This window comes from Chrysoperla carnea, chromosome 3 (assembly GCF_905475395.1).
Source record: "Chrysoperla carnea chromosome 3, inChrCarn1.1, whole genome shotgun sequence".
NCBI lineage: Eukaryota > Metazoa > Arthropoda > Insecta > Neuroptera > Chrysopidae > Chrysoperla > Chrysoperla carnea.
The window spans coordinates 531466-559291 of NC_058339.1; the positions used below are offsets into that span (position 1 = coordinate 531466).

The following is a 27826-nucleotide window of genomic DNA, read 5'->3' on the forward strand; positions in this document are numbered from 1 at the left end:
GTTATTTATTTATTTTTGTGCTCGAACTTCTGTTTAGTTATGCACAGATCAAATACATGCACCACAAATTTAGCATTCTTATTTAATTATAAAAATTATGTGTTAGGCTTCGAATATATTTGCTACAAAAAAGCATGTTAATTGGTCTTCGTCTATCATCTATCTGTTATGACTGCATACTAAAAATTTTTTTCTAATAGAGAAGATGTCTTGAATGATTGCATGATTGAAAATCTGAAAGTAAACAAGTAAAATTTATAAACTCCCGGCAATTTAGCGGGTGCGGAACCATAAATTCCCACTTGAAACATATTTAAGTACACTCTCCATTAAATTATTTGTTTCCTTAAACCTTACTCCAAATTGAACCTATTTTGACGATCGCCAATTTTGTAGTTGTTTTGGGTACGGAACGCTAAACTTGCACTTGAAACATAGTTGAAAACACTCTCCTCATAGTTTGTAAAACCCTTGTAAATCTTGCAAACCGTTAGAGATGGACAAAAGTTTAAATGTAAAAAATGTCCCTTATAAAAAAACAAAAAACTTTTGCTTGAAACATTTTTTAAATGAGGGCGCAAATTACGTATTATATAGTATGTATGCATTTTATTAAGTATACCGTATATTAAGTATTAGGTTTGGTTAGGTTATATTGCACAAGAAGGACATACTTAGGCTATAGAGCCCAGTGTGATACCATACATGTGCTTTACCACCTCCGCTGATAATTTCATTAATCAGTTCTTCAATTATTTTCAGAGGCTGAGTTTATTTCCTTCATGCATGTACCATCCACTATACCAGCCCATCACAACCATTAATTAAATTAATTTTTGTTGTGACGGCGAGAATCGCACGCTCTACCTTAGGCATATCGGAATTGGTTACGCCTTAATCAACTGAGCTACTTGAGTTGAGCTAATAGGTTGATGTTATGTCTTTGTTTATAACAAAAAATAAGTTACTGAAAAGGTGAGAGGAAAGATACTCCTATTACTTTGTGTGCAAGAGTGGCTATCTTTCTTTACTTACATGGCGAAAAAAAAAGATTGCCTAATCAACACTGTCGTTACATAGTATTTCAACAATTAACTAAATCAATTTGTTTTTTTCACTTGTTTTTACTAATTTACGTACCGTAAAAGTAAATTAGACACTTTCTAATTTGCTTAAACTGCACGTAATTCAGTCACAAAGTACTTGTACGGGAATGAGTAAAAATCTATTCGACATAGAAATACGTAAGCTTTCGAATGAATATTAAGGAATTCTTGCAAATCCCCGCGTATGCATTCAAAGTGTTAAAAAAACACAACACAAGGCGGAGAAGTGATAAAAAATGTTTATCTTCGTTGATTGAGTTAATTGTTGAAATAACCTGAATAAAAAGTATTGAATATTAGTTTTGCATTATTTTTTATAAATTAGAAGAGTTTAAGAAATCAACACAATTATGGCGGTCTTCCGGCCGACATTTATTTGAAGTATTTTCAATAATTTTTTTCGTTTTTTGGAGAAAAACTGGTTTAAACTGCCTGCAAATTTACAACTTCCTGTCTTTTTTAGTTTTGGAAATAATGGACACTCAATTTTTATTCTAATATGCGCCTTAACGGATTAATAGTGATCTCAATATATACAGTACATAACAAGCATTGAAATGAGCTGTAGACGATCGCAATAAGGCCATTTTTCTCGGAGAAACATATGTTCGAAATTTAGCAATTTTCTTTAAAAAAGCTTGATTTTTATGGCAAACATTGTTCGTCTTGGACGACTGATTTTTATCGACTTCAATATTAGTATATAAAAATGCTTTAGAACAAATTATACAACAGTTAAGCGCAAATCATCTGGTTTTATCCAAACTTAATAGAATTCATTCATTAAAATTCTTTTGCGAAATTAATCGACTTTTATCAGCAAAATTTAATTATAAACATTATAAATTCATTCGTTACATTTTTAAACGAGAAGGAGGATATGTTGTGGCTCCTTTTAGAAACTGCCAAAAGGATGTACAACATATTTCACGATTTTTCTCTTTATAACATTATTATTCGTATAATTCAATATTCAACGGTGAACTATTTCGATTGAATCGGTAACCACGTGATAGTTCCTACACCTAAATTACTGAATTACTGAATTAATAATTAGTACTGTATTATATTGAATAAGATACGAACTTGGTACAGCTACCAAAGAAAAGAACAGAATTTTTTTCCAAATTATGTATATACTTATGTTTTATTAACATTATGCAGATCTATTAAGATCATTTGCTTCGCTTTGTGCTGTATTCCCGTAATGCTCAAAAAACAAACTTGAAAATAATCAGGCGAAAATGACTTACTCATACAGCAAATTATAACCACGCCAATATTTCTGAAGTCTGGGTGAACATTGTTAAGCATTGGAAAAGCTTGGAAACCAATACTGGATTAGGTATGAATTAATTAATAACACTGTTTCAAAGTGGGTTATCAGAAATTGACAGAAAGCAGCCTGTATATCCGGTAATCGCACAAACGGAGGTGCAAAGAAGAAGATATGTTTTCACCTGAATCGCTGGTCGTGTTTTGTATGGCTTTAGGTTTTGGTTTTACTTGAACCGACTTTTTCCATATTCTGATATTGAAATGTCTTAAAATTTTACGTTTACCAATCAGTTTTTAAATGCATACATATAAAGTAGTTTAGTTCTTTGAGGTAAAAAGAAGACGAGAATTGAATTTAACCACACACTCTTACCTACTCCCATATAAAAGATATCGCATCGCATGCAAATTCAATACAATAATATTGTAACAAGTAAGAAGGCAACGTTTTCAAATGATAGAAATTCTTAAATAGGAGAAAGGATTTTTCCGTTTTTTAATTCACTCTCTTCCACACACACGAAAACATATAGTTCACTCTCTTCCACGCACAGAAAAACGTATATTAAAGTGACAAATCCACCGAGGTATGAATATATTTTTATTTATTATCGTCAACATCGTTTGTGGATTCAATATCAAAATCTGCTTTGTGGAAAACTTAATGAATAAACTGCAATACAATTTGAAAGGAACTAAAACTACTTGTTAATCTCCATAAGAAAAAATAGATTTTAGAATAGAATGTAATAGAATAGAAGTGTTGAAGGTGGACAAGAAGATAAGTGGTTCAGTTGAGCGATAAAACATATTAAGTGGGGGATTGTCACTCCACAGTATTGGCAATCAGTAATAAATATTAGTATAAAAGAAACACGTGATATTTTTGATAATTCAATTATTGAATGTGTTTAATTTACGAACAACATTCTTATTTTTGTGGAAGACCTCTATATGTTTGAATTGCTGTTGCTGCCCGCACATATGATCGTTTGACTCCTACATACTACATTCAAAAGATAGTTTTTATAATGAATTGAACATATGTTTGGTTGAGCCATAATGTATAAATCTATTATTGAAAAACATTCTTATTGATATATTTCTTTGAAATAATCATTTCAATATTAAATAATAATTAATATGCAGCTATGCAGCATGGTACGATCTATGTCGGTATTGTTTTAATGTAGGTGTAATAATGTTCAACTTACTGCTACAGCGAGTACTAAATCAACCAAATCATGTATATGCTTAGTATTTTATAAAATGAAAATAAAAAATAAAATTTTATATCAGTAGTATCTCCGCCACGACTGTACAAAATCAGAATGAAGAGACATAGTATTTATCTATTTAGGAGCACTCCCTTAAGAACGTTATAGTAATGGGTGATTGCAATAACCAAATTAGAATAGTAATAAAAAAATCACAAATTTCGCACTAGAAAACAACCTTATTATCGTATATACTATATACAAGGCAAAAAAAATAAAAATATATATAGACCCAGATCTTGCCTGAAAAAAAAAATGAAATTGATTTTATAATATTTAAGAGAAACACCTATTTCATTAACGTTACTGTCACATTAATTAATTAAACTTTAACATTAACGACAGCCTAATCGCAGCAGAATGGTAAACAAAGCAACGAAGCGTACAAGAAAGTGACGAATTAAAAGGATTCGGTCATTAAAATAAAAAAGCGGTTTAGGTGCGACCCGAAAGGTCCACACGACTAACTTCCCAGTGAAAAGGATAAAAAAATATCATATGGTTTAATAGTTTTTTCTTTTTTTTTTTTTATTAAAATTAAACTATTGCAGATCTCCTATTATTATTATTACTTTTATTATTTTAAATCGTTTTTACCCCCCCCCCCCAAGATTTATCTCCCTAAATTAGTAGATTGAAAAACTGTGTCATCATAAATAAATTAAAAACGACAGACGTTATAATGCGACTGATAATTCTCTTGTATATTATGGCAGTGATTTTATAAAAATAAAACAATTAAAAATGAAATTAGAAGACAGGATTTTCTTAGTACAATGGGTTTTGGCCTATTCGTCCAAATATTAGTCGTTTAGACTACAAACATAAATTGGTTGAAATAGTCATAAAATGTTTAATTAATAAATTTTCAGAAATTGTATTGTATTTTATGTTCACTTAAAAATGTAAAAAGACAGCGAGCTGAATTTTGTTAAAATTTGGCGAAAATCGAAAGTGGATACAGTTAGACCTACTTAAACATTAGCATAAAGCCTACCAATAGCCAAGTAAGATTAAGCCAAGTTATTCACTGGCAAACTTCTAGTAAGCATTGTAATTAACCCTCTTCGAGATGAAAGCGAGAGTTATTCAAATCTGACGCTATCTTACAATCTATTTGCTAGAAGGAGACTTCTAGAGAACGGAGGTAAAACTCTGTTATTAATATTCAAGTGATACGTTTCTTTTGCTTGCCTACAACAGATCAATACAAAAGAATGGCTAAAACAGATTTTTCATACAATTCGAAATTTAAATCATAATATTTATTTTACAAATAATAAATTCATACTGATGTAAAAATTGATGACGTCATATAATTGATAGTTGTGATGATCACGTGGGTAGTCAATACCTACATAGATATACATACATACATACGTATGTTTTATATACAGTAAAACTCGTTCAGAAGGATCCTAATATGGATAAAGCCACCTTGGTGTTGTCTTGTTTATATATTTATCTGTTCACCTCCGTCTCACCGTAGTATATACAATACATATACATGATACCTATATTTATGTGCAGATGATGACTACTGACGGACTGATGGACTGACTGTATAGAACGAGACGGACGACTCTTGGCTAAAAGAACAACTTGCTGATGTTGACTATTTTTAATGTGACAAAATCACATGAAGTTTAGAATTTGTTGTCGTTTCTTACTCAAGATCCGTTCCCACAAATCAAAGACCTTTTTTTAATAATGTTTCTTGATATGAGTTCTACTCTACAGTCCATTTCCTGAAATTGGTTTAAATTCTAACAATAAGTAAAATGTTATGTTATATGATATCTGCCTATCTTGTCCGCATTGTATTGTGACCCCGTTTTCAATTTTCTAACGAAACTTTAAACACCTGCAGCCCAATCAAATTGTAGGTTTTTCTAGGTTTTGCACTATGCTCTTGCGTCTCTGCTCTCTATGCTATGATCTTACTGGAGACACTTCTTTCTCCATTCCATCGAAATATTCTAGACATACAAATGTTTTGGTTTTCATCTCCTTTTCCAAACACTGTTTTCGAGTATTCTTCTTGAATTTTTCTTAAGATACCTAAGTATATCCTTGTGGCGATCATTTCCCAGAAGTAGATAGATATGGTGTTTCCGCGAGACAAGAATAGTATGTGTGAAACGAGAAGAATAGTATGTTTCTTGTATTGTTTTGACTGGTAAAAATATTCTGTCTTCTCGGCCAAAGTTTCTAAAATTTTTTAATGTTTCATCTAGTTTCTACGGTTAAAAATTTCTTCAAGAAATATAAATTAAAGAAATTTAGTTTAAGTAATAATTCCATCATGTCAGAGTTACTATTTTTGCCTGTCAATTTGTTAATTCTCACCTATCTATCTGCTGACCGTCCCTATTCACATTATTTATCTGACTGCAAAATGGGATTTGAAAATATTCCACACTGTGTATAAAAGATAAAAGATAAAGAGAGAATTTATAAAAATGTTAGTTTTTTATTCTTAAACTTGCGTTTCTAAAAATTCAATGTGTACATTTGTTCTATTAATTTCACCATTACTACATTAAAGGCGTTTTCCACTGAACGGGCAGTTGAGTTTATGCTGTGTTTTTGTTTTCTAGAAAAAAAATAATAAAACAGAAATAGACTCAAAATAATTATTTATAATTCCTACATTTGATTATTATTAGGTATTATTATTAATCAACTGGCGCAAAACACGCCAGTCTTGAAAAAGTTTGCGAAAAGTTAAGTTATTAGTTTATTTTGTTTTTGGTTGTCCGTTTATTAGTGGTAAATCGGCAGGCATTATATATTCAGTTAAATTGTTGTCAAAACTCCAAAAATAAGTAAAAGTAAAGTAAAAATCTTAAGATTCCATATTCACTTTTCATTAAAATGCAGGCTGAACAAACATCTACGGATTCCAAGATATTGCAGTTTGTTGTAAATACATGACGGTTCACATACTTGACGATTTGAATTGTTTTGTTGCGTTTCATTCGATTCATTCGTATTTCAAAAACATTTGAAAAACAATATTGAAAAGACAATTGTAAATAATTCATCTCTCATACATTGAATTGATCGCAGTCCCATGATCAAGAAATATAAAAAAGTATTGATTTCTTGCAACATTGCTTTTTGTAAACCATGTTGTATGTATCAAAGTATTTCATTTCACAAAAATGTTCAAACTATTTTTATTTTAAAATACAATGTTGAAGGCATGTTATCGGTTTTTGATAGTTTTCGTTTCTTGTAATACATCTTTTTTATTTGATCAAGTTTTTAAAATGTCTTAGTCACTTAGTTTTTATCGCATCCGTTATGTTTTTAGGCTCAGCTTAGCATTTGTTAAAAGACTAATCTTTCACAAGTTTTTTTTTCTAATACTATCGCAGATTTCCTAAGTGGAAAACGATGATTTCCAAATGCAATGCAATTACGAACCAGAAGGATGCAAATATAAAAAATAACGTCAGTAAAACATCGTGGTGACGTAATAATGTTAATTGAATAATAAACACTGTATACCAGGGGTGGCCAAGCTCCTTGATATTCCAATCCTTTTTTCAAAATTTTTCACAAGCGGCAATTAAATACGTATTTAAACGGTATGCAAAGAAGATATTAAAAAGTATTTTTGTAGAAACTCTTTTTATTGAAAACATACAAATAAAAGTGCTAAATATGTATATTGTTGCTGAATAATTAGTTAATCCTGATAGGTATTTTGATTTCACGAATTTTAAAATGGAATAGAATGATCCACATAAGAACCTTGTTCGTTTTATTATTGAAATAGTTCGACAAACAGCCTTTTTTAATCCAGATCACAAATTATATCTGTAGCAAGGAATGATACAAATTGTTTTCTCCAGACCACAATACAATATCAACTGTATGTTGCAATGCATTGAAAGTTTAAAAATTCAAAATCGGTCTGGAGTCGGTCAACTACAGACGATTACGCCACTGTTTATATTCGTTCGATGAGTCATATCATACCTAATTTGGACGGAAATGAAATTTGTTACAAGGTTGCACTTAGTCTTTCATATTTGTTGTCAGTAATTTTTCATATTTGTTGTCAGAACGATAATAATTTTTTTGTCGCATGTTGACCAGTCCTGCTGTATACAATTATTAATTAACATTATGATGTTACACGATGATTTACTACTAGACAAATTTTTTCTCCCGGTTTTTTCGTTTTTCTTTTGAAAAGTTCTAGAGTTTAGAAGCGTACCAAAATTTTAAAATTATTTCACAACAAATTTTTTAAGACCACTGCGTGTCATAGTTGGACAAGATTATATTTGATTGTGTTACTTTTCTAGTCTCTGCTACCTTGGTAAATCTTATTCATAGTCGAACTGGTTATGTTTAAGATTAAATGGATGACCTAAATTAAGTAATGTTAAGAAATTCGATTATTAGTTCTGTGAAATTTAATCTTTTTTGTTTGTACGCACATTTTGAATAATGTCCATTTAAGGTAAAGTGTTTATTTATTTATTTACTTCTTTAGGTTTTTAATATTAATCCAGGATATATTAGCGCAACAGAGAAAAATTTTACCTTTTCTTATGTTATGTCTAGAGTAGTCATTTTAATATACGAAAATAGAAATGAGGTTATTTTTCTTGACGTCTTTATTACAGGGCCCAATTTTGATCGTTTTTGAGAAATTGGACTCGAAATTCAAAGAAAAAATACTTGTTCGTAAATTGTTAGCATACAATTACCATGACATTTGATGGTAAACGATATTCCAAAATGGTCTACGATAATTTTTAAATTATTAATAATTAATAAACGGCTGGTATTTGAAATTTTGAGTTTCAATATTTTGAAAATAACAGGTAAAATTTGCAACACAGAACATGCTTTGTAAAAAAACTTTTTGACTCAGACATCATATGTTCGTTTTTAATTGCATGCGCCGATAACTCCTGGACTATAAAAACAATTTCTTGTTACTTAATGATAAGTTTTACTACAAATTAAAATTTTAAATACAAAGTTATTATTTTAGAATGTAATGATTTACAGTGTACCTATCTATGTAAAGTTTGTTTGAAACAAAAACGATGTTGGACAAGACGAAAAAGACGAATATATGACGAATTTCTTGAAAACGACGGGGATACCGTTGCATCAGGTATCTCTGAGACCAATTCTTTACGATATTCATGTTCAGCGACCGCAAAAACACCCGTATAACAAGTTTGAAATCATTTCCATCACTGTTAACCGAATTATGAATTTTATATTTACGGTCAATTTAAAATGCAATTATAAAATGCATATTAATTATGCTAATTACATATTTTTAATTGCTTATAAATCAAATTAGGTCACAAAATTTCGCTCTAACGCTCTAACGAATCGAATGCCGAAAACTGTATTCAAATCCGACTTACTGCTCAAATTTTTCGGACTTTATTCCTTCGTTTCTTCGTCTAATAAGATAATTTGATAGCAGCAGAGTCCCACACTCAAGTCATATGTCCTCTTAATTATAAGTATATTTATTTTTAAAATATGCTTTTTATCAAAGACGGATTTATGTACACCTTTGCAAATTTTTGAAAACATGCAATATATTTTACATAAAAGAGTGGTAAGCCCTCTTTACGGGTAATTTGAAACACCCAAAATGCACATGCTTGACACAAAGCCAACCTATATATCCTCAATTCAAGTATGTTGCTCAATTTGGATAGGCCATACAGATGTTCAACGCCATAAAAGCCGCGAAAAAACCAGAACATTTCGACATAAAAAAGACAGAAGGAGGCTATTAAATTGACACTACCAAAACACATCCTTGAGACTAACTGAACCTTTATACCGATAGTGAGAAAAATCCATAAAAACGTCGAAAAAACGGAAATTTCCCTCGAAATCCTCTCCAAATTACTGAGCCCACGTTTTTATATTTACCGGCCTATTAAAAACCCAACATATCGAATTTTAGCCAAAAAGATTCGCTGGGGATACTTAATAGTTAGGAAAAAGCAATAGCTCCATGCTGTGCTTGTTTAACAAACTGAATTTTTGTATTAATTTATAATAATTTTACCGTTACTGAAAACGAAATGATACCCCTCCCCACACACACACACACGTCACACGTCACACGTCTACTAACACGGACTTCAACATGAGTGTTTCTAGGCAGGCAGTCAGTATTAATTATCTTATTTGTAGTCTGATGGTTTTTATTAATTATAATTAATGGATTAATTAGTAGAAACAAAAATATCGTAATAAATCAGTATTTTGTTGAATATTTAAATTGTGTGTAATTGCTTCATTAGGCACAGTTTTAAGAAGCACTTTTGTTATCTCTTTACTTGATGGTTTCCAAACAATTTTTGATGCTATGACTTATGTTTTTCTTATATTTGCATTCTACTGCATACGGGATCTAAAATATTATAATATATTTTCCCCTCGATAGCCTAGTGAATGTCCCTTGTTCATGTTGCGTCTCAGGTATCCAAATATCTAGTGATAGACATGTGTAAGACATGAACCATATAAACTTTCAGACCAATGAGTGCTAATTAACTTCCCAGTGGGATAGTTATTGTAATGGGTACGATTTTACGTATGTTTGTATGTATGTATGTATGTATGTATGTATGTATGTATGTATGTATGTAGGTATATATGTATATATGTATGTATGTAATATGTCTTTTTTTTTTTTAGAGGAAGGAAAATTCTTTTACGTATCGTCAGACCTAGACGTTGAACCTGGTGTCGGACTCAGATGTTAATACCGGCTAAAAACATCCTATGTCTCCGGCCTCCAGTTCCCCACGGAAACAACCGTTCGGCATTGCTTCCCGGTGAGAGGATTCAGCTATTGCTCTTTCTTCATGTAGAACAGGATATTTCTAGTGTTGATTCATCTTATCCCTCTTTCTTTCTACAGAACGCAGGTGACTAAGGACCTCCGAGCAAAAATGCTGGTCTCGTTCCAAGCTGCCCATGATGGCAGCATTGCTTCCATAAGTGTATCTGGTTGGATGGTTTCTTGCAGGATCTCTTACAAGTCGCTGCGCAGCGAGCTGAAACGAGGACACACAAAGAATACGTGTTCCGCGTCTTCTGTTTGTCCTTTACAGGACGGGCACTCTGCAGAATCATCGCATTTGAACCGATGAAGATACGCTCTGAAGCAACCATGTCCAGAAAGCATCTGCGTCAGATAGTAGTTGACCTCTCCATGCTTTTGATTTAGCCAAGCCTCTAGTTGTGGTATCAGACGGTGCGCCACCTCCCCTTCTCTGCAATATCCCACTGCGTCTGCCAACGGCCTATGCTGAGTTGGGTTTCTTCATTCCTCGGTTCATCAGGACTCGACGTTGATGACTTTCGTCGCTGGTAAAGGGCTTGCCGTTCTTCGGCTAGCACCAAGATAGGCATCATTCCAGCAATAACGCACACCGCTTCTTCCGACACTGTGCGGAAAGTGCTAGTCACTCTCAAGGCACTCAGTCGATATTTTGATGCGACCTTTCTCTTTGTTTCTTGGACTTCTAGAGCCTCAGTCCAGATGGAGATGCCATAGGTCAACACTGAAGTGACTAATACCGATAGTAGCATCCTCCTACTCTGTTTCGGATCTCCAATATTGGACATCAGTCGCGATAAGCTTGCCCTCACTAAAGATGCTTTGGCACTAACATGTTCTTCCTGCTGCTTGAAATTGAGTCGGGCATCAAGCATCACTCCCAGGTATCGAATGAACGGCTGCGGTGTAATATCGTGCTCTCCAACTCCAAATGTGATGGTTTCCACCTGCTTTCTACTAGTAATGAGCACTGCCTCAGTCTTATGCTGCGCTAGTTGCAGGTTTACTGTAGTCATCGACGGGTGATCCTCTCAAAAGTGATATCAAACGCAAAATTTACTTCCTGAAGATGCTTTGCGACAATCAATACGGCCACGTTATCGGCATATGCCACGATTTTAACATTTACTGACAATACTAACTTCAGCAAATCATCATACATGATGTTCCACAAGCTAGAACCGAGCCCTCAGGTACTCCTCCCTGTTATTTTATAATACATCGGACAGTCCTTCGTGTCGTATTTCAGGAGCCAATTAGTGAAATAAGCCGCAACCATCCTACGCAGGTATCCTGGTACTACTACGCAATATTTCTTCGCACCTCCCTTCCATCTGGTCCCTGCAATCACATTCTTGGCTGTGGTGACGACAAGATTTACTGCGTCAAGCGTTAATCGCCCTTTTCGGAAGCCATACTGGTTGTTGGCTAGAAGTGGTTCAACTGCTGCTTCGATTCTTTGATGGATTATCCGTTCGAGAATCTTGCCAGCTGTATCTAGCATGCAGAGCGGGCGATAAATGAGATGATGGTTCTTCTAGTGGCTTCTTTCCTTTTGGGAGTAGTACAAGTCTCTGTTGCTTCCACTTCCGAGGAAAAGTACCTTCTTTAAGACATGCATCGTAAGCTTCTAGGAACAATTTTGGTGCTAATTTGATTGCTGCTTTCAAAGCAGTGTTAGGGATTTCTATCTAATCTAATCTGGAGCTTTACTATTCCCAACTCGATTGCACGCTTTCTTCAGCTCGTCCTCTGTTATAGGTGGGATCTTCTCCAATCTGCACTCTATTGCAGGGTAGTTTAATTCCCGTTGTTGGGGAAACAGCGTGGAGACTATTTTCCAGCGCGGTGGCAGCATTTGTTGACTGTTCAGGCGGATCATAGCCACCTTATACGGCCTGCCCCACGGGTCTTTATTTATCTCACTGATTAGCTCCTCCCAGCATTTTCTTTTACTATCTTGTATACCTTTTTTTAATATTCGACGTGTCTTTTTGTATTCCGCTTCGGTCGTCGACAGTAACGCTGATAGATTCTTCTTTTCTTGAAGCACTCTTTACGCAGAACACTGATCTGGTGCACCGATGGACGCTGATTCATGCTGCGTTTTCGGGGCATACTCGCGTCGCAAGCCTAGACAACTGTCATCATTAGGTCCTTGGTTTTTTCCTCAGCATTTCCAGTGATGATTGAGTCGCTCTTTAAGGCTACTGCGAACCCAATCAGGTCAAATTATTGAGCTTTCCACCAAGTCGCGTTGGCCGATTTACTCGTCTTGAATTCTAGCCAATCGATATATTCCAAAAAACAGCACTATGATCTTTGGCTGTGTAGGTATCCATCACCTTCCACGAGTATCTTCCCTTGATGAGGGTGCTGCTGACAAATGCGAGATCCACTATAGAACCTGCTACTCCTTTAGTAAATGTTGGCGCATCGCCACTGTTGAGCAGAACTACATCTAGTGTGGCCATAGCCTCGAGTAGCACCCCTCCTCGTTCATTAGTGACCTTGCTGTCCCCGTCTATTGCCCAGGAATTGAAGTCACCGGCTATTGCCACTTGACAATACTGGCTCGCATCCTCAGTTAACCGCTCCAGGCAATCAATAAATTCTTCAATAGAAAGACTGGGTGGGTGCATAACAGCTGTAAAATCGAATTCCATCAGTACATGCTGCTACGTAGCCGGCTTCTGCGTTTTTAATAATACCCTGAAAAGAAATCTTGCCACAAGACCAAATGACGGCTTTAGTGGTGCTGTCTGTTTCCCATGGTTGAGTATTCAGCTGCCTGTATGGCTCAGCTATAAGTAAAAGATCTAGCTCTAGTTCGCGCACTGTCTGCATGAGCAAATCATGCGCAGTTTCACAGTGATTAAGGTTGAGCTGAAGTATCTTCATGTTCGTCTGTTCTTTAACTTACGGAGCGCCCCTTAAAAACTGGGCATCTGCTAGTACCTGCATGATGGCCAATGTGGTCTGTACCGCGTTGTTCAGCACACAAGTCACATATGGCTAAATTTTTACAATCATCAATTTTGTGGCCACCTTGTCCACATCGAATGCAGAGTTGGGACCGGTCTACTGTGCTTTTACAGTTTCTATCTAGGTGTCCAAACTGCCAGCATTTATAACACTGAATTGGTCTATTGACTTGGTCTGTATGTATGTATGTATATTTGTATGTATGTATGTTTTTTTTTTCTTTTTTTTTATAATTTTACAAATTTAAGTTTCTTGAATCCATATAGAACATAAAAGTCTGATGTTGCCATTATTCATACAAATGGGTGGGTAAATCGAATTGTACTATTAATTAATACTATTTTGTGAAATTAATTGCCAATAAGAATGAAACAAATTAAATCGGCTTGCTGTTCATATATGATATCCAATCTCTTTCTTTTTATGTTTCTCATTCTTTTTTTGAGAAACAGGAACAATGCAAAATTAAAGTATTTGATTCCGCAAGTCTATTTCAATGGTTTTTTTGCTGCCTTTGTGTTCCTATCTTTGCTAAGTTTAAAATTTCTTTTTAATGAAGTTAATATTATAATTATTATTTTTTGCTAAATATTACTTCCAATTTTTTAAATGTTGTTTTCAATAAAACAGTAGTCTACAGTGAAGAAGTGTTTGAAATAATTCAAACTAATGTCTGTTTGTCTACCCAAGCTAAATGCAAGTTTCTAAGTCATTTATACAATTAAGTTTTTGCATTCCTGAAATTTTCCTTAGACAGTTTAACTTGATAATAGTGATATTTATTTAGTTAGTAGCATCAAATATTAAAAACATTGTATTTAGTGCTGTGTAAGTGTTCATGTAAAAACCAATAATTACATTTTATAAAGAACTGTCTTAAAAATGTATGAATAATCCTGACAATTTTTATTACATTTGTGGTGAGTTGATTAGTAAGCAAAGGTGTTCTTTATTACCTTCAATAAAACAAACCTATTTTTACTACTTTTACCAAGTCATCAAACACAAGAATAAAAGCTGGATTCCACATTTCTGTTGCAATTTGCGTGCTATACGTTTAAGTTTGAAGTGACTGATTGGCAAAAAAAAATCATCATTTGGCTTTATAGTGCCAGTGCTATGGCGAGAATTGACGAATCATGTAACTGATTATTATTTCTACCTTGCAACTCATATATTTGCATAGAGAAAGGTGTTTCTAAAAAAATTTCCTCCATATCATAATATAAAACAAAGCAGAATTACTAGACTGGCTGAAACAATGGAACTTTTTAGGAAGAGGTTTGATTATAAGACCTTACCGTACTAGCCCAAAAGAGTTGACGCAGCATTTGGAAATGACTGAAAGCTTAGTTTTTTGTAAAGATGTCAGTGATTTGATAGAAACCTTTAAAAGTACAAATAAAAAGAAGTAATTGACACTTTTCTAACTAACTTTATAAGGTCTTCACCCAGGACGCTCGGGTTCGATTCGCGGTATCGGAACCAAATATAAGGTCTTCACCAGAACCTTCTTCTGAAAGATAAGTTGACACGCAAATAATAAATCTGACTTCAAAGTTAAGAATTTATTAATCGAATGAATATTTATACAAATTATGTTGTTATGGTAAATGCAACGTCACAGCCTTCCTCGTCCATTAATTACTTGAATAATTAATGGTCAACGGAAAGATGCGTCCGCTACAACTTTTATCTCTATTTGTCACGCAGTGCATATTATATACTTGAAAATACAAAAAACCTTTTTACTGCGGATTAAGTCCATAAACACCAATGCTAAATATGCTGAGATTTTAATGTTGTAGCTCTGCCAAAAGAATTAACACTAGGCTACTCGAAATATTCTTACTTTGTTTTTGGATGGTATAGTTGTGAAAGAAAAGAATATCATAAAGTAGAAGTGGCCCCCTCATAGTCATCATCACGGCCTCAATGTCACTTCAACCTGGACAAAAAAATGTTCAAAATTTCTTTAGTTGGCCAACAAAAAGTGTTACTAAACTACTACTAGTTTGCAAATACTTTATCAGAAATTTTCAATATTAAGTGAAGCTAAAATTCGTCAATACTCAAATGAGAAATTTATTTAAATATGTTCCACACTTTTTTGGAAGGTAAAAAAACTCGCCTTACCGCAAATCTTTGGGAAATAAGGAAAGAGACAATTTTGCTGAACTTATTGAAAATATGTCGTCATATTATCGTACTAAAAAGTGAGTTGTAACATAACCTCAAAAATACCCTATATAAAATCTTATTTGCGGGGCTTTTAGCTATGAACATGCGGTACGCTTCCATTAAAACCGCAAATATGGAAAAACATTATGAACGCGTAAAATTTGATTTTAAAAAACTTTAACTGCAGAATAATTTTGTAAGTAAAAATTAGTAGACCAGTAAAATAATTAAAAAAATGTCTTTCACTTGCAATCGGTGATAATCAAAAATTATAATATTACACAATAAATTTATGTGATATAATTAAAAGAATATGGAACTTATTTAAATAGCTAAAATCTCCTAAATAAGGATTATAAAAAAAAAAAAAAAAGAAATTAAAAATATCAGTCATACACAAATACCAAAGTACTACATATTAAGTAAAATATAATAATATTTCATAAGTACTTAATATTTATAAAAGAGGTCCATCATAAATTATAAATTTTAGGAAATATAAAATAAAGTATTTATTTGTTTATTTACAAGTGAAGATTAAACTTTATTTTTTATTTACTTAAATCCCTAAGTTTCTCTCACCAGGATACCAACCAACAAATGTACATATTTATTTACATGCACACACTAACCTTATAAAAATGATTTACATTCCTGATTTAAAATCGTTGTTGCAAATTTTATTACTTCATTTATGATCAACTTGGCTATTGTAAATTTTAATAATTAATATGTGAAAATATTTACTTACTTCATTTACACGTTATAAGGCATTCACGTAAATTATTTCATAAACTTTATATTTGACAAAAGGAGACCCCGCCTAGTTTAAGTGCAAGTTGTGACTGTGAGGGGGCGGATCATACTTTACGCCATTGTATGCATTGAATTATGAACGGTAAAAAAATTGAGCGCAAAATTTAAAACGTAAGTTTCTCGGGAAATTATTCTGTTAAATCTGTCTTAAAAAGGGTTTTCTTTGAGGGAAAAATACTTATAGTGTGAAAAAAGATAACCGAGTAAAAAAATAAATCCAAATATCCAAGTAGACAAATCCAAGTTTCCCAATAGAATAAATACTGGCTGGTTCGGGCAGACCTTAGTTTGCGAGTTTTTGGCCGAATATAATAGGTATATAATCTAAAAGGCCGAATCTAATATATCGTCGAGAATTAGACCTTATTCTGAACCTTAATTTACAACATAAATAAACAAATGTTAAATAACAAACAATTTTATTGAATAAGTGCTTTCTTTCTTACCTCAATTTTTTCATTAACAATACCATTTGCGTACAATAAGTACATTTTACGCGTTCAATGGTCAATTAGCTATTGGTTGGTGCATAGAAAAATTTGTGGTACTTTGTTAATAAATTATTATTACTATTTAATACATTTTGAAATGCAATTTTTTTTAATTAATTAACTGTGGTGAATTGGCATTTTGAATTAAACTGATTAGTTTATAACCTAATTAAATTTAACTATTTAAAAGATAAATAAAATGTTGTTCAAACATATTTTTTGATTTGATTTGAATTAAATAATCACACAACCAAAATAAAATGAACTACAGTCGTTTATTACTGACTAGCGACCCGCCCCGGCTTCGCACGGACTTTTCTGTAGACCTTTTCAATGTGTACAATACTTAGTACATTATTTTGATAAAACTCGTAGGGTTCAGCCTGCGTTTGCAATCTATGCGGAAAAAATGTAATTATTTACGACATCACATTAGAAACCTCAAAAAAAGCAGTACTTCTCCACAATTTAATGGATGTTATTATACATATAAACCTTCCGGTTCCTCTTGAATCACTCTATCTATCAAAATCCGTTGCGTAGTTTCAAAGATTTAAGCATACAAAGGGGCATAGGGACAGAGAAAGCGACTTTGTTTTATACTATGTAGTGATAATAATTATTTTATTGACTCTGTTAAGTCGAACGTATCAGAAATTTGCTTCGAGGGAACCTACATGTACCAGATGTTTGTATGAAAACAAGGAAGGATAGTCAAGAAGAATGTCTAATTAGAGGTACAAGATAAATATTTTAAGTCATTACACGGAGTTTCATCAACTGATGTTTCATGTTAACGATATTATAAACTTTAATTATTCGTCGATATACAGGGTTTTGAAATAAAATTAGCTCAATAATAAGGGGGGTTTTTAATATTACGAAAAAACTAGGGCGCGATTCTTGGTTTAAAAAAAGGGAAAAAGGTGAAATCTATGGTCAAAACTTTTCGTTTTCAAGATATACGATGATAAAGTTTCGAAGAAAAATGGTATTGTAAACATTAAATTTCATTTTTAACACGCTTTTATTAGCTTGATATGTGGTTATGTATCTATTAAGGAAATTTAGGAACGTGATTTTCACCCACATCAAAACGTCGGATTGAATTGAAACTGCACACACTTATAAAGTACTGATGACAATACATCCATTTTGAAAGTTTAATTTTATTATTCTGAACAGGAACTTCAGGATTAACGATTAACTAAAATTTATTTGGAAGTGTATTCCATCATATTAATGAATAATATTAAATTTAATAATTACAAAAATTAAAAAACACACTTTTGTAACCAGCTGGATTAAAAAGTAAAAAATAATTTAGTAAATAAGGTTTAGAAAAAAATCGTCGCGTGCTTCCATAAAATATTTTATAATGAGTTTACTTTTACCAATAAAACATTTATAATAATTGAAATCTAACACTTCCCGCTTTTTTACCATAAAATGATTTTTTTCTCAATCACACTTTTTTTTTTTTTTTTTTAAATTACTTCTTCTTTTCTAGATCACCAAGTTGTAAAAGCGGGTTTTTTTAATTTTTTAAGCAATGAAATATTTTCTACATTTTATTATCACAATTTATTTCTCAAGCTTTTATTTAGTTTCACCTGTCCCGTTGTCTATCTGTAATCAATTATGGAAAAAAAAGTTTAATCTTTCCGGTTTCCGATTGAGCTGAAATTTTGCATGCACATTTAGTTTGGATGTCAATGCATGGTAAGGTTGTGGCGTTCTGATTTTTTCATCGCTTCTATCATATTTGATATATATACATTTTTTGTAGTCTTAGATTAAAAATTTTAATAAAAAATACTTTTTAAGGGACAAGCTTTTATTGTACTAAAACGTAGAAAATAATTATATGTGTGAGTCACTCATATCCGACTATTTGTAAAAGTTTGTGGCGCTTAATATCAAGAATGACTCGAAAAATAATTAGGCATGTTGAATAGATGAGGCGTTCCGATTCATTTTTGATATTTTAAATTGAGCGCCTCAAGCTTTCACAAATAGTCGGGTATGACTCATAGATAAAATTATTTTCTACTTTTTAGTACAATAAAAGCTTGTCCCTTAAAAAGTATTTTATATTAAAATTTTTTTATACGATTTTTTTCCCATATTTTTGTAAAAAGAATCTATTTTGAAAAAGTTTTTTTGATTATCATCTTACTCTTTTGTTCGAAACTTTATCATCGTATATCTCGAAACGAACAGCCTTTGCTCAGAGTATAAACTTTTTTATGCATTGATCGTAGGGTGTTTCATGAATGCATAAAAAAGTTTATATCTCTGAGTAAAGGCTATTCGTTTCGAGATATACGATGATAAAGTTTCGAACAAAAGAGTAAAATTATATTCAAAAAATGTTGTTTTTTCAAAATAGATTCCTTTTATTTCACAAAAATATGGAAACAAATTCGAATCACGAATCAATATGAAAATATATTGCAGTGAAAAATTTTAAGCAGACGTGTAGGACCGGATTCCGGTGGCTTTGATTATTTTTACAAATTTAATTCCTTTGCTTTATTAAATTTTCATGGTATTCATTTGAGGTCCACAACATAAATTGTTGGATTCATAATTTGAATTTCCATCCAAGTGAAGTACGAATTTCCTTCCAAGAAGTTTCATTGCAGTTTTTAGATCTCATGTACCACTTGAGACATGCAGCTTCGTTAATTCTCGCTTTTGTGAGTTCAGTGATTAATACTTATGAAATTGAAAATTTTAGAAGAGGCAAGGTTATAGAAAATAATTTCGTACAATATCTACTCTAAACATGTTTTCACTAACGTCGGGGGCACGGCAGTGCCCCGCCAAGTCGATCGCGAAGCAAACACTGCCGTACCATCCTTTACTGGTACCATTTCGCCGTATTTTCAGGCCCTTATTTGAGAATCCCTGGATAAGACCAGAACGCAGAAATAGTCATCCAGTAAGCTATAATCACATACTTAAAATCCAAAATTTCAAGTCTGTAGGTCATTTAGTTCCGAAGTTCAGCGAAAGCAAAGTTTCGCATTTATGACACTCACTCACTCATGATCCTCAGAATAGAGCTAGTACTTCCCATAAACTCAGAGAGGGAAAGGGCCACATAAAAGGAAAACTATAAAAACTAGGATAATCGAAGATCTGGAGTACCTGGTGACCCTGAAAAAAACAAATCAATATGCCCACGTTTCTACAAAAAGAAGTGAAATCCCACCAAAAACATTCTATAAAAAACTAACCAAGTCTCGGTGGAGCTGCTTGTTTATCTCTAAAAAGTACTGAAATCTAGACAAAGTCGTGCCAAGTCTAAGGTTCCTTGCTGCGATTTCTTTATTATTATAGTTAATGTTGTGTAATGACCGAGGACGTTGACGTGGTCTCAGCAATGGTGTCATAGAGCACCTGGTTTTGTACCCTTGTGTACCCTTCAACGGCCAAGTCACACAACATTAACTATAATAATAAACTAATTATAGTAAGGAACCTTAGACTTGGCACGACTTTGTCTAGCTTTCATTACTTTTTAGAGATAAACAAGCAGCTCCATCGAGACTAGGATAGTTTTTTACAGAATGTTTTTGGTGGGATAGAATTTACAACGATATTTATGTTAATGTTTTAAAAAGTTTTATGTCTCTGTAAATATTGAAGTGAAAAAAAAAATGCAAAGTGTATAAAGGGTTTGCTAATATTAATTATCAAAATTATAAATGATAATTAACTAAACAGTATCTCGTTAATAACACCTTATCAAAAAACCATAAAGAAACTTTTTGTATAGAAATTTAAGTAAAATTGCTCGTTTTATTTTTCTGCGTTATCAAATCAGGCACCGTTGTTATGCTGTCTTTACAGATAAATTGTTTTACGCCTTTTTACATCACTTATACTAAACCGTGAGTCTGTAAGGAAGGCTCTTTAATGATTGATAAAGGTAATTTCAAAAATTAAAAATTGAAGTCTAAAATGATTAAAATTATTACTATGTGTTCTCAATCTATGCTAAAAGAAAGTAACTGGCTGAATTTGTAGAAAATGAAAAATTTTGCCAATGTCAAAAGGATTGAAATGAATAGAAGGGTTAATAATAAATTTTTTCATTTTTCAATTTTTTTGAGCTTTAGCTTTTACCCTTTTAGCACAAACGGCAGACATTATAAGCAAACAAAAAGGGGTTAAAAGGCTAAAAGGGTTAGCAAATATAAGAGTTTCCTATTGAAACATCGATAGGTATTTTCAAAATGAAAAATTAACGGATTATAGAAAATCAATAAAACTGTAAATGAAAGTAAGTTATCGTTTATAAAGAAATGATAATAGTTTTAGAATGCTTCAGATATAATGATCCTACATGGCCATGTCCAAAGAAATGTAAAGCCCCAAAATTACGTTTTAAGTTTGATACTTACTAGAAAGATGGGATTTCAACAATCAACTCGAACTAAAGCAAATTAACAGAAGAGGTCGAAAAATTGCATTACCCACATCGTAAATCTCCGGAAATTCGGAAATATCCCCAAAATTACGTTTTTAGCAGTATACATGCTAGAAAGATGCAGTTTTTGCATTCGACGAAACAATGCCAAAGTATTTGTTAAAAAACACTGAAAATGGCATAATTATATGTCAAGTAAAATTTTACTTGTGATAAATATAATTCTTATGTCATTCTTGAATCCTTTAAATCAAATCAAAAGTAATGCTTTATATTAGAATAGAATCACTGTCTAATACGGATTAAAGTGATATTAATTAAAGTGGATCAATCATACATACAGATAGATAGATATTGGATGATTTCATTAAATGTAATAAATTTTCATAACAGCTCTAGTTTACAACACATTTTTAAAATTCTTTTAAAATGTGCATCGCTTGCACTCGCACATCATTAGAACGCAGCGCTGCGCTGAGATGTAGTGAGGTGCGTATCTCTACCTACATTATAATATAATAATTTTCTATATTATAATTAAATGAACCTTTTTTCATTTATGGAAACTTGTGTGTGGGTTTTCAATAACAATATTAATTCAATTTAATAAACAACTTTCTTTTCCCATTATAATGCAATGCACTTACATTATGAATTCAGTAAACGTCCACAAAATTATATGTTTTGCAATCAAATCTGCATTTAAAACTTTATTAAGCAGATATCTACCATTATGCAAAACATATTCATGCATAGATTAAAAAGATCCAGTCAGTCTCAATAGGTAGACTTCAAGCTGTGACTTTTGTCACTTTACTTTGTATGTCTGATAATAATTAATTATTTTAATGGATTACTATGTGTACAAATATTACACAGAATGTTTCAGGAATCATGACAATAACGCTAGCTTTACAAAATATATTTCGCACAGAAACAGAGAACAGATAAATTCAATTTTACTTAACGTATATTAATACTTTTTTTTAACCGGCTCAGTAGCCTTGCTAGATAAGTCACAACGGACCTATCTTAGTCGTTAGGCAACTAACTGGGAGGTTGCGGATTTTTGAACATTTATGGTTCGCGTTTTTGTTACAGAAAATAACTTTTCGAAAAAAACTATATACCTATATGTAAATAAACAAATTAGGGGTTTTTTGAATCTAATAAAAAAGTAATTGACCGTTCAGTTTACGAAAAAAAAACGACAAGTGAAAACAAACAATTGGCTGAGTTAATTGTTTAAATACGATGTATAGTTGATTACTCTATCACATAACACATATACATGACTGATATATACATGTCAGTCACACATGCATAACTGTTAATCCCATATTAATACATACTATACAATTTGCATCTAATGTGTGCCGTCGTGAGTAAACAGTGATGTTTACAAAAGAATGTTTCAAACAAAAGTTGTTTATGTTTTAATAAGGAACATTTTTTACATTTAAACTTTTGTTCTACCTCTAACGGTTTACAAAATGGGTCTTACGAGCCAAAGACCTAATTACTTTTTACGTCCTGAGTGCGCTGTAAAAATTTCTGCTTGATATCTTTTTTCGTTTTTGAGTTATCGTGTTTACAGACGGACGGACGAACGTACAACCGTAAATGGACTAATTAGGTGATTTTATGAACACCTATACCCAAATTTTGTTCGTAGCATCAATATTTTTAAGCGTTATAAACTTGGGACTAAACTTAGTATACCTTATATATATATTACATTTATACATATCATTTATACAGGCTATTACTTTGAGACTTAAATTAGTATACTTTCATATTTATTTAATAATTACAGGCTGGGATTAAATTTAGTATAACTTGATATATATTTCATATACAGGATACTACAAACTTGGGACAAAAAGAAGTACACCTTGATACATATTTTATAGATACAGGATATTACAAACTTCGGATTAAAATAAGTAAGAATATCTTAATATATATTTCATATATTCAGTCTTTTACAAACTTGGGACTCAAATTAGTATACCGTGATATATATGTGTTGTGTGTTGTTGTGTGTAAACACTCAGCCATCGTACACTCCAAAAACTCAGTGTAAGAATTTAACTGAGCTGTTGTTGTTCGGTAAACTGGACTGAATAGCAATTCAGTTTAATTTACAACATCAATGAACCTGCCTGAACTAACTCTATTTACGTGTTTTAAAAAAACAGGCTTTTTGATATATTTTTTACATGTTTGAGGGGCTTTCTCATTAGTATTCTCGATCTTTACAGTTTTTTTTGATATTCAAATTTTGATAAATTAATAAGTGATTTCTGTTATCAATTTTTCCTCAATTTCAGTTTTTTTTTTTCTGTTTAATTATATATTTTACCTTTGTACAACGGTTTCATTTAAACCTGTGTTTGCGATAATTATCAAAACCATCAGGCATTAGATTAATGAAAGTTAATTATCCTCACAATCTTCAAACGCTCAAGTCTGCTTAAAACGCTGGTCCGATAAACCAGAGCTTGTGGTTTTAATTCTGGCTCATTGCTCAGGTGTGTTTTTCTTTATACTCCAAAAATATTGAAAATGTTAAAACATGTTTAGACAGATGTTAAAAATTGTTGAGATTAATATACAATCTTATTACAGATAACAATTATTTTTTAAAAATTTATTATAATTTTAATATGTATCGATTTAGGTAGTATCTAATAAAGTTATCAGATGGTGTAGTTACAACATATCTATGAAGGCCTATTAATATCTAATAAGTAATAACATTAAGTTAATGTTAGGTATCTAATAAAGAGTAACGCTTGTTTCATGCATGCACGCACGCACGCAAGATGAAAGTAAAACCTACCATTACAATATCTATCTAACACGGTATTACATTCATAAACTAAGCAACACAACACAACACAACATGATACCCTACGGCCTATAGCGCTACTAAATTTATGATATTAATAATGATAATAATAATAATATTTATTTATTTATTTATTATGGTTGTATCAAACTCATCAAATAATATTCATCTTAATATAGTTATAGGTAACTGCTAATTTAGTGTGCAAAACATCAAATCACTTCTATATTTGTATAGGGTTTTTAAACTGAAGTATTCAATGCATAAAACCACAGTAAAAAATTCTTAAACTGACAAAGTCAAAATTTCTTACGGAAACAACAAAATTGAATAATACGTTTTCATGTTACGAATTTGGAGTTTAAGAATTGATAAAATATATGAGTACGTAAAACGTATGAGTACGTAATGCTTTTCTTTGGTTAAAATGTACTTTATTATATAACTACATACATTCATTTGAATATAAGTTATTAGTTATCAACTTGTGATAGAAAAAATAATAAAATTTTTACTTCTGCCAACAAGCAACAGAAAAATGTATAAAATAACTTTCATAATGAATTAATGCATAGTTAAAAATTAACATTTGTTTGTAAAAGAAAGAGAACAAATTTTTTTTCATTCATTTACAGGCTGCCATTTATTTGAATAAAATGCAAGACTGTTCAATACACTTAAAATTTATTGGCTGACAGTTTTCTCGTGTACACACTTTAACAATCCCAATATAAGTTTACAAAAAATTACTGTTATGTCAAAGTTTGTATACGAGAAAACTGTTTGCAAATAAATGTTTAATGTATTGAACAGTCTTGCCTTTTATTCAAATGGAGGGCGGACTGTAGCAAGTTGTTCTTTTCGTTTTGAAAACAAATTTTAAAGTTTAACTATGCATTAATTCATTATACATGTTAAGGCCATAAAAGATTACAAATTTTTTATTTATTTATTTAGTTATATGTATTTTAAATTCATTTTCTTGAATTTGTCATGTAGTGGAATTTGTTTTGGTGATAAATTGTAATAAAACTAATTTAACTGACCAAATGGCACTACAGCGCTGGGTGGACTTTGACCTCTTCATTAATTGACCTACATAGCCGTCTGTTTTTCGCCTTAGAACACCATTCTTTGATCATCATAATTCGGAGATCATCCGTGACATTTTGGGCCTCCCTCCTTGTGTTGAAAACTTTGTATTATTGCGATCATGTATTGCGTTTTTCATGCTCCTGGACAACTCCACAAGCCCAGTTTTGGTCCGAGCTCATTCCGATGTCACCTACATAGGAACATATCTGTGTTGATTTCAATATAGCGCCGCGCTGGTCAAAATGCTTGATAACTGAGGGTGGTATAATGATAATCTCCTTGGCTGACCTCTTTATTGATGTTGAATGGGTTATTTAGATCGTTGATTTTGACTTGGGCATTTGATCCGTCCATTGTCATCATGATTACGTTTTTAATTTCCCAGACAACCCTAGGTCTTTTATTGCTTCTTTAACTTTGCACCTATTGATATTGAAAAAAAAATTTTGAATCTACGAATAGTATGTGTAGGCCGATATTATATTCATTGCATTTCTCCATTGCTTGACGCAATGCGAAAATTTAATCTGAGGTATTCTTATCTCGTCTAAACTTACGTGAATATTCTCCTAGATTTTTCTTTCTAAAATTAATTTAAAATGTATAAAAGATCCTGCACAAAAACAATGTAAAATATATACTATCAAATTGACTGGACTGAAAAAGAGTATGATGTTGTGTATGCCTTTCATATTAACAGTTGTCACGGGTCCAATAAAATCGAGTAAATCGTTCCAATCCATACTTCTTCAAAACTGTTCCCATGTTTTTTATGATATTACGCGGTATTCTTGCTAATTATGAAACGACTTTTATGATTCTTCGTTTAAACTTGAAGTAAAACTACACTTTTTTCACAAAAATCAAGTAAGAACTCCCTTCACTAAAATCAAGTAAGAAATTCCTTCACTAAAATCAAGTAAGAAAAAATGCATAATGTTAAAAAGAAATATAAAAACAATTAAATCGGCAGAAAAATACACAAAATAACTTAACGGATATATATTCAAAATAAATAAATATATGCATTGGCTTTACATCCTGATGATAGAAATAATTCCTTCAAATGTTCATCGATCCTACTTAATAGATGTCAAAAATAACCATCGTTAAAATATATAATAAGTACAAAAATTTAAATTTTTTCAAAATAAAAACTATTGTATTTTTTGAGCAGTTTTAACCAAAAAAATACTCTTTTCTCTACGCGCTTACTTTTCGAAATAAAAATTCTAGAAAAACTTATAATGTAACTTTCGATTTTTTAATTTTTAACAATATAGTATATGTGTCTATAACCTGTCTGGTGTCCGAGAGAATCTGCTTAGCCTGTCTGGCTTTGCTAACGCAGCTCCTAGTTTAAAAGCTAAGCCAAGAATCACCAAGAGGAAAAAGCTAGCTTAAATACTAAATTGGGGAACAAGTAGCAGAAGTAGAAAAAAGTTCTATAATTATGGAAGTTAAAGTTAAAATGCAATATATTTGGAGTGTAGGTACTCGTTTGGTTAAAACAGTTGTCTAGAATCTAGATATATAAAGCATTAGTTAAAGGTTTTTATTCGTTAAAATAATAATCAGACAGGAAGTTGTTTTGTTGCCCAACCTTGTTCGATGCTGCTCATATTAGCAACATACATAAGTATAATAAAGAGATGGATGCATATTAATAAACATTAAATATTAACATATTATTTTGTATTGATTATTTTTAATGGATGACACACGATGTGCCCACATTTGATTTATGGTTAGCAAATCGTTGCTAAATTCTCAAATGAACAAATATTAAATAAACGGTCCGAAACATCGGACAAGACTTTATTTTATTATAAAATATGGCTGCCCCTCCATAATATTATACAAGTCCCTAGCCGAAAAAATGTCTCGGGTTTGATCGAGGCTCACCTGCTCCGCATAAGGAAGAAATTATATTGCAACCCAGCCCCGTTAATAGGTTTTTTTAAATCATATCTTGTTATAATACTCATATATGAATTTTCATACGGCAGGAAGCCATGATATGCTTTAAATGAAGGTAAAACTCTCGGACCTAGTTGGAACGAGGGCGGTTAGACTTTAAGTAACCCACCGAACATTATTTCTTAACACAAAAATTTATTGTTAGCAAAAAATTCGATAATAAAAACTTTTTGTCCGCTGTACGTCCTATAATTCATTATTTTTGGAATCAACTACTTTGGAGTACTTATATTCGAAATGCCTAGCAAAATTTCAATATTAAAATATTTTATAAATGTTTATAGAATACTTATTACAGTAAATATATTGGTAATTTTTATGTAATTATGTCTTATTTCTATTCTAGGGTTATTGTGGGAGCACCAGAAGCTGAAACGACACAGCCAGGGGTGGTTCGTGGTGGTGCAGTGTATAGGTGTAGTGTTGTAAGTGAATCTTGCCAGGAGTTACCATTCGACAGAAAAGGTAA

General features: G+C 31.9%; 1 protein-coding gene across 2 annotated transcripts in view; it reads left to right on the plus strand.

The window, feature by feature from the left end:
* LOC123294915 (integrin alpha-PS2) overlaps nt 1–27826 on the plus strand; it is a 259591-nt gene that overhangs the window by 46108 nt on the left and 185657 nt on the right. For both annotated transcript variants that reach the window (XM_044876108.1, XM_044876109.1), the window contains exon 2: nt 27704–27822. In XM_044876108.1, the coding sequence (XP_044732043.1) occupies nt 27704–27822 (119 nt within the window). The remainder of the gene's footprint in view (nt 1–27703; nt 27823–27826) is intronic.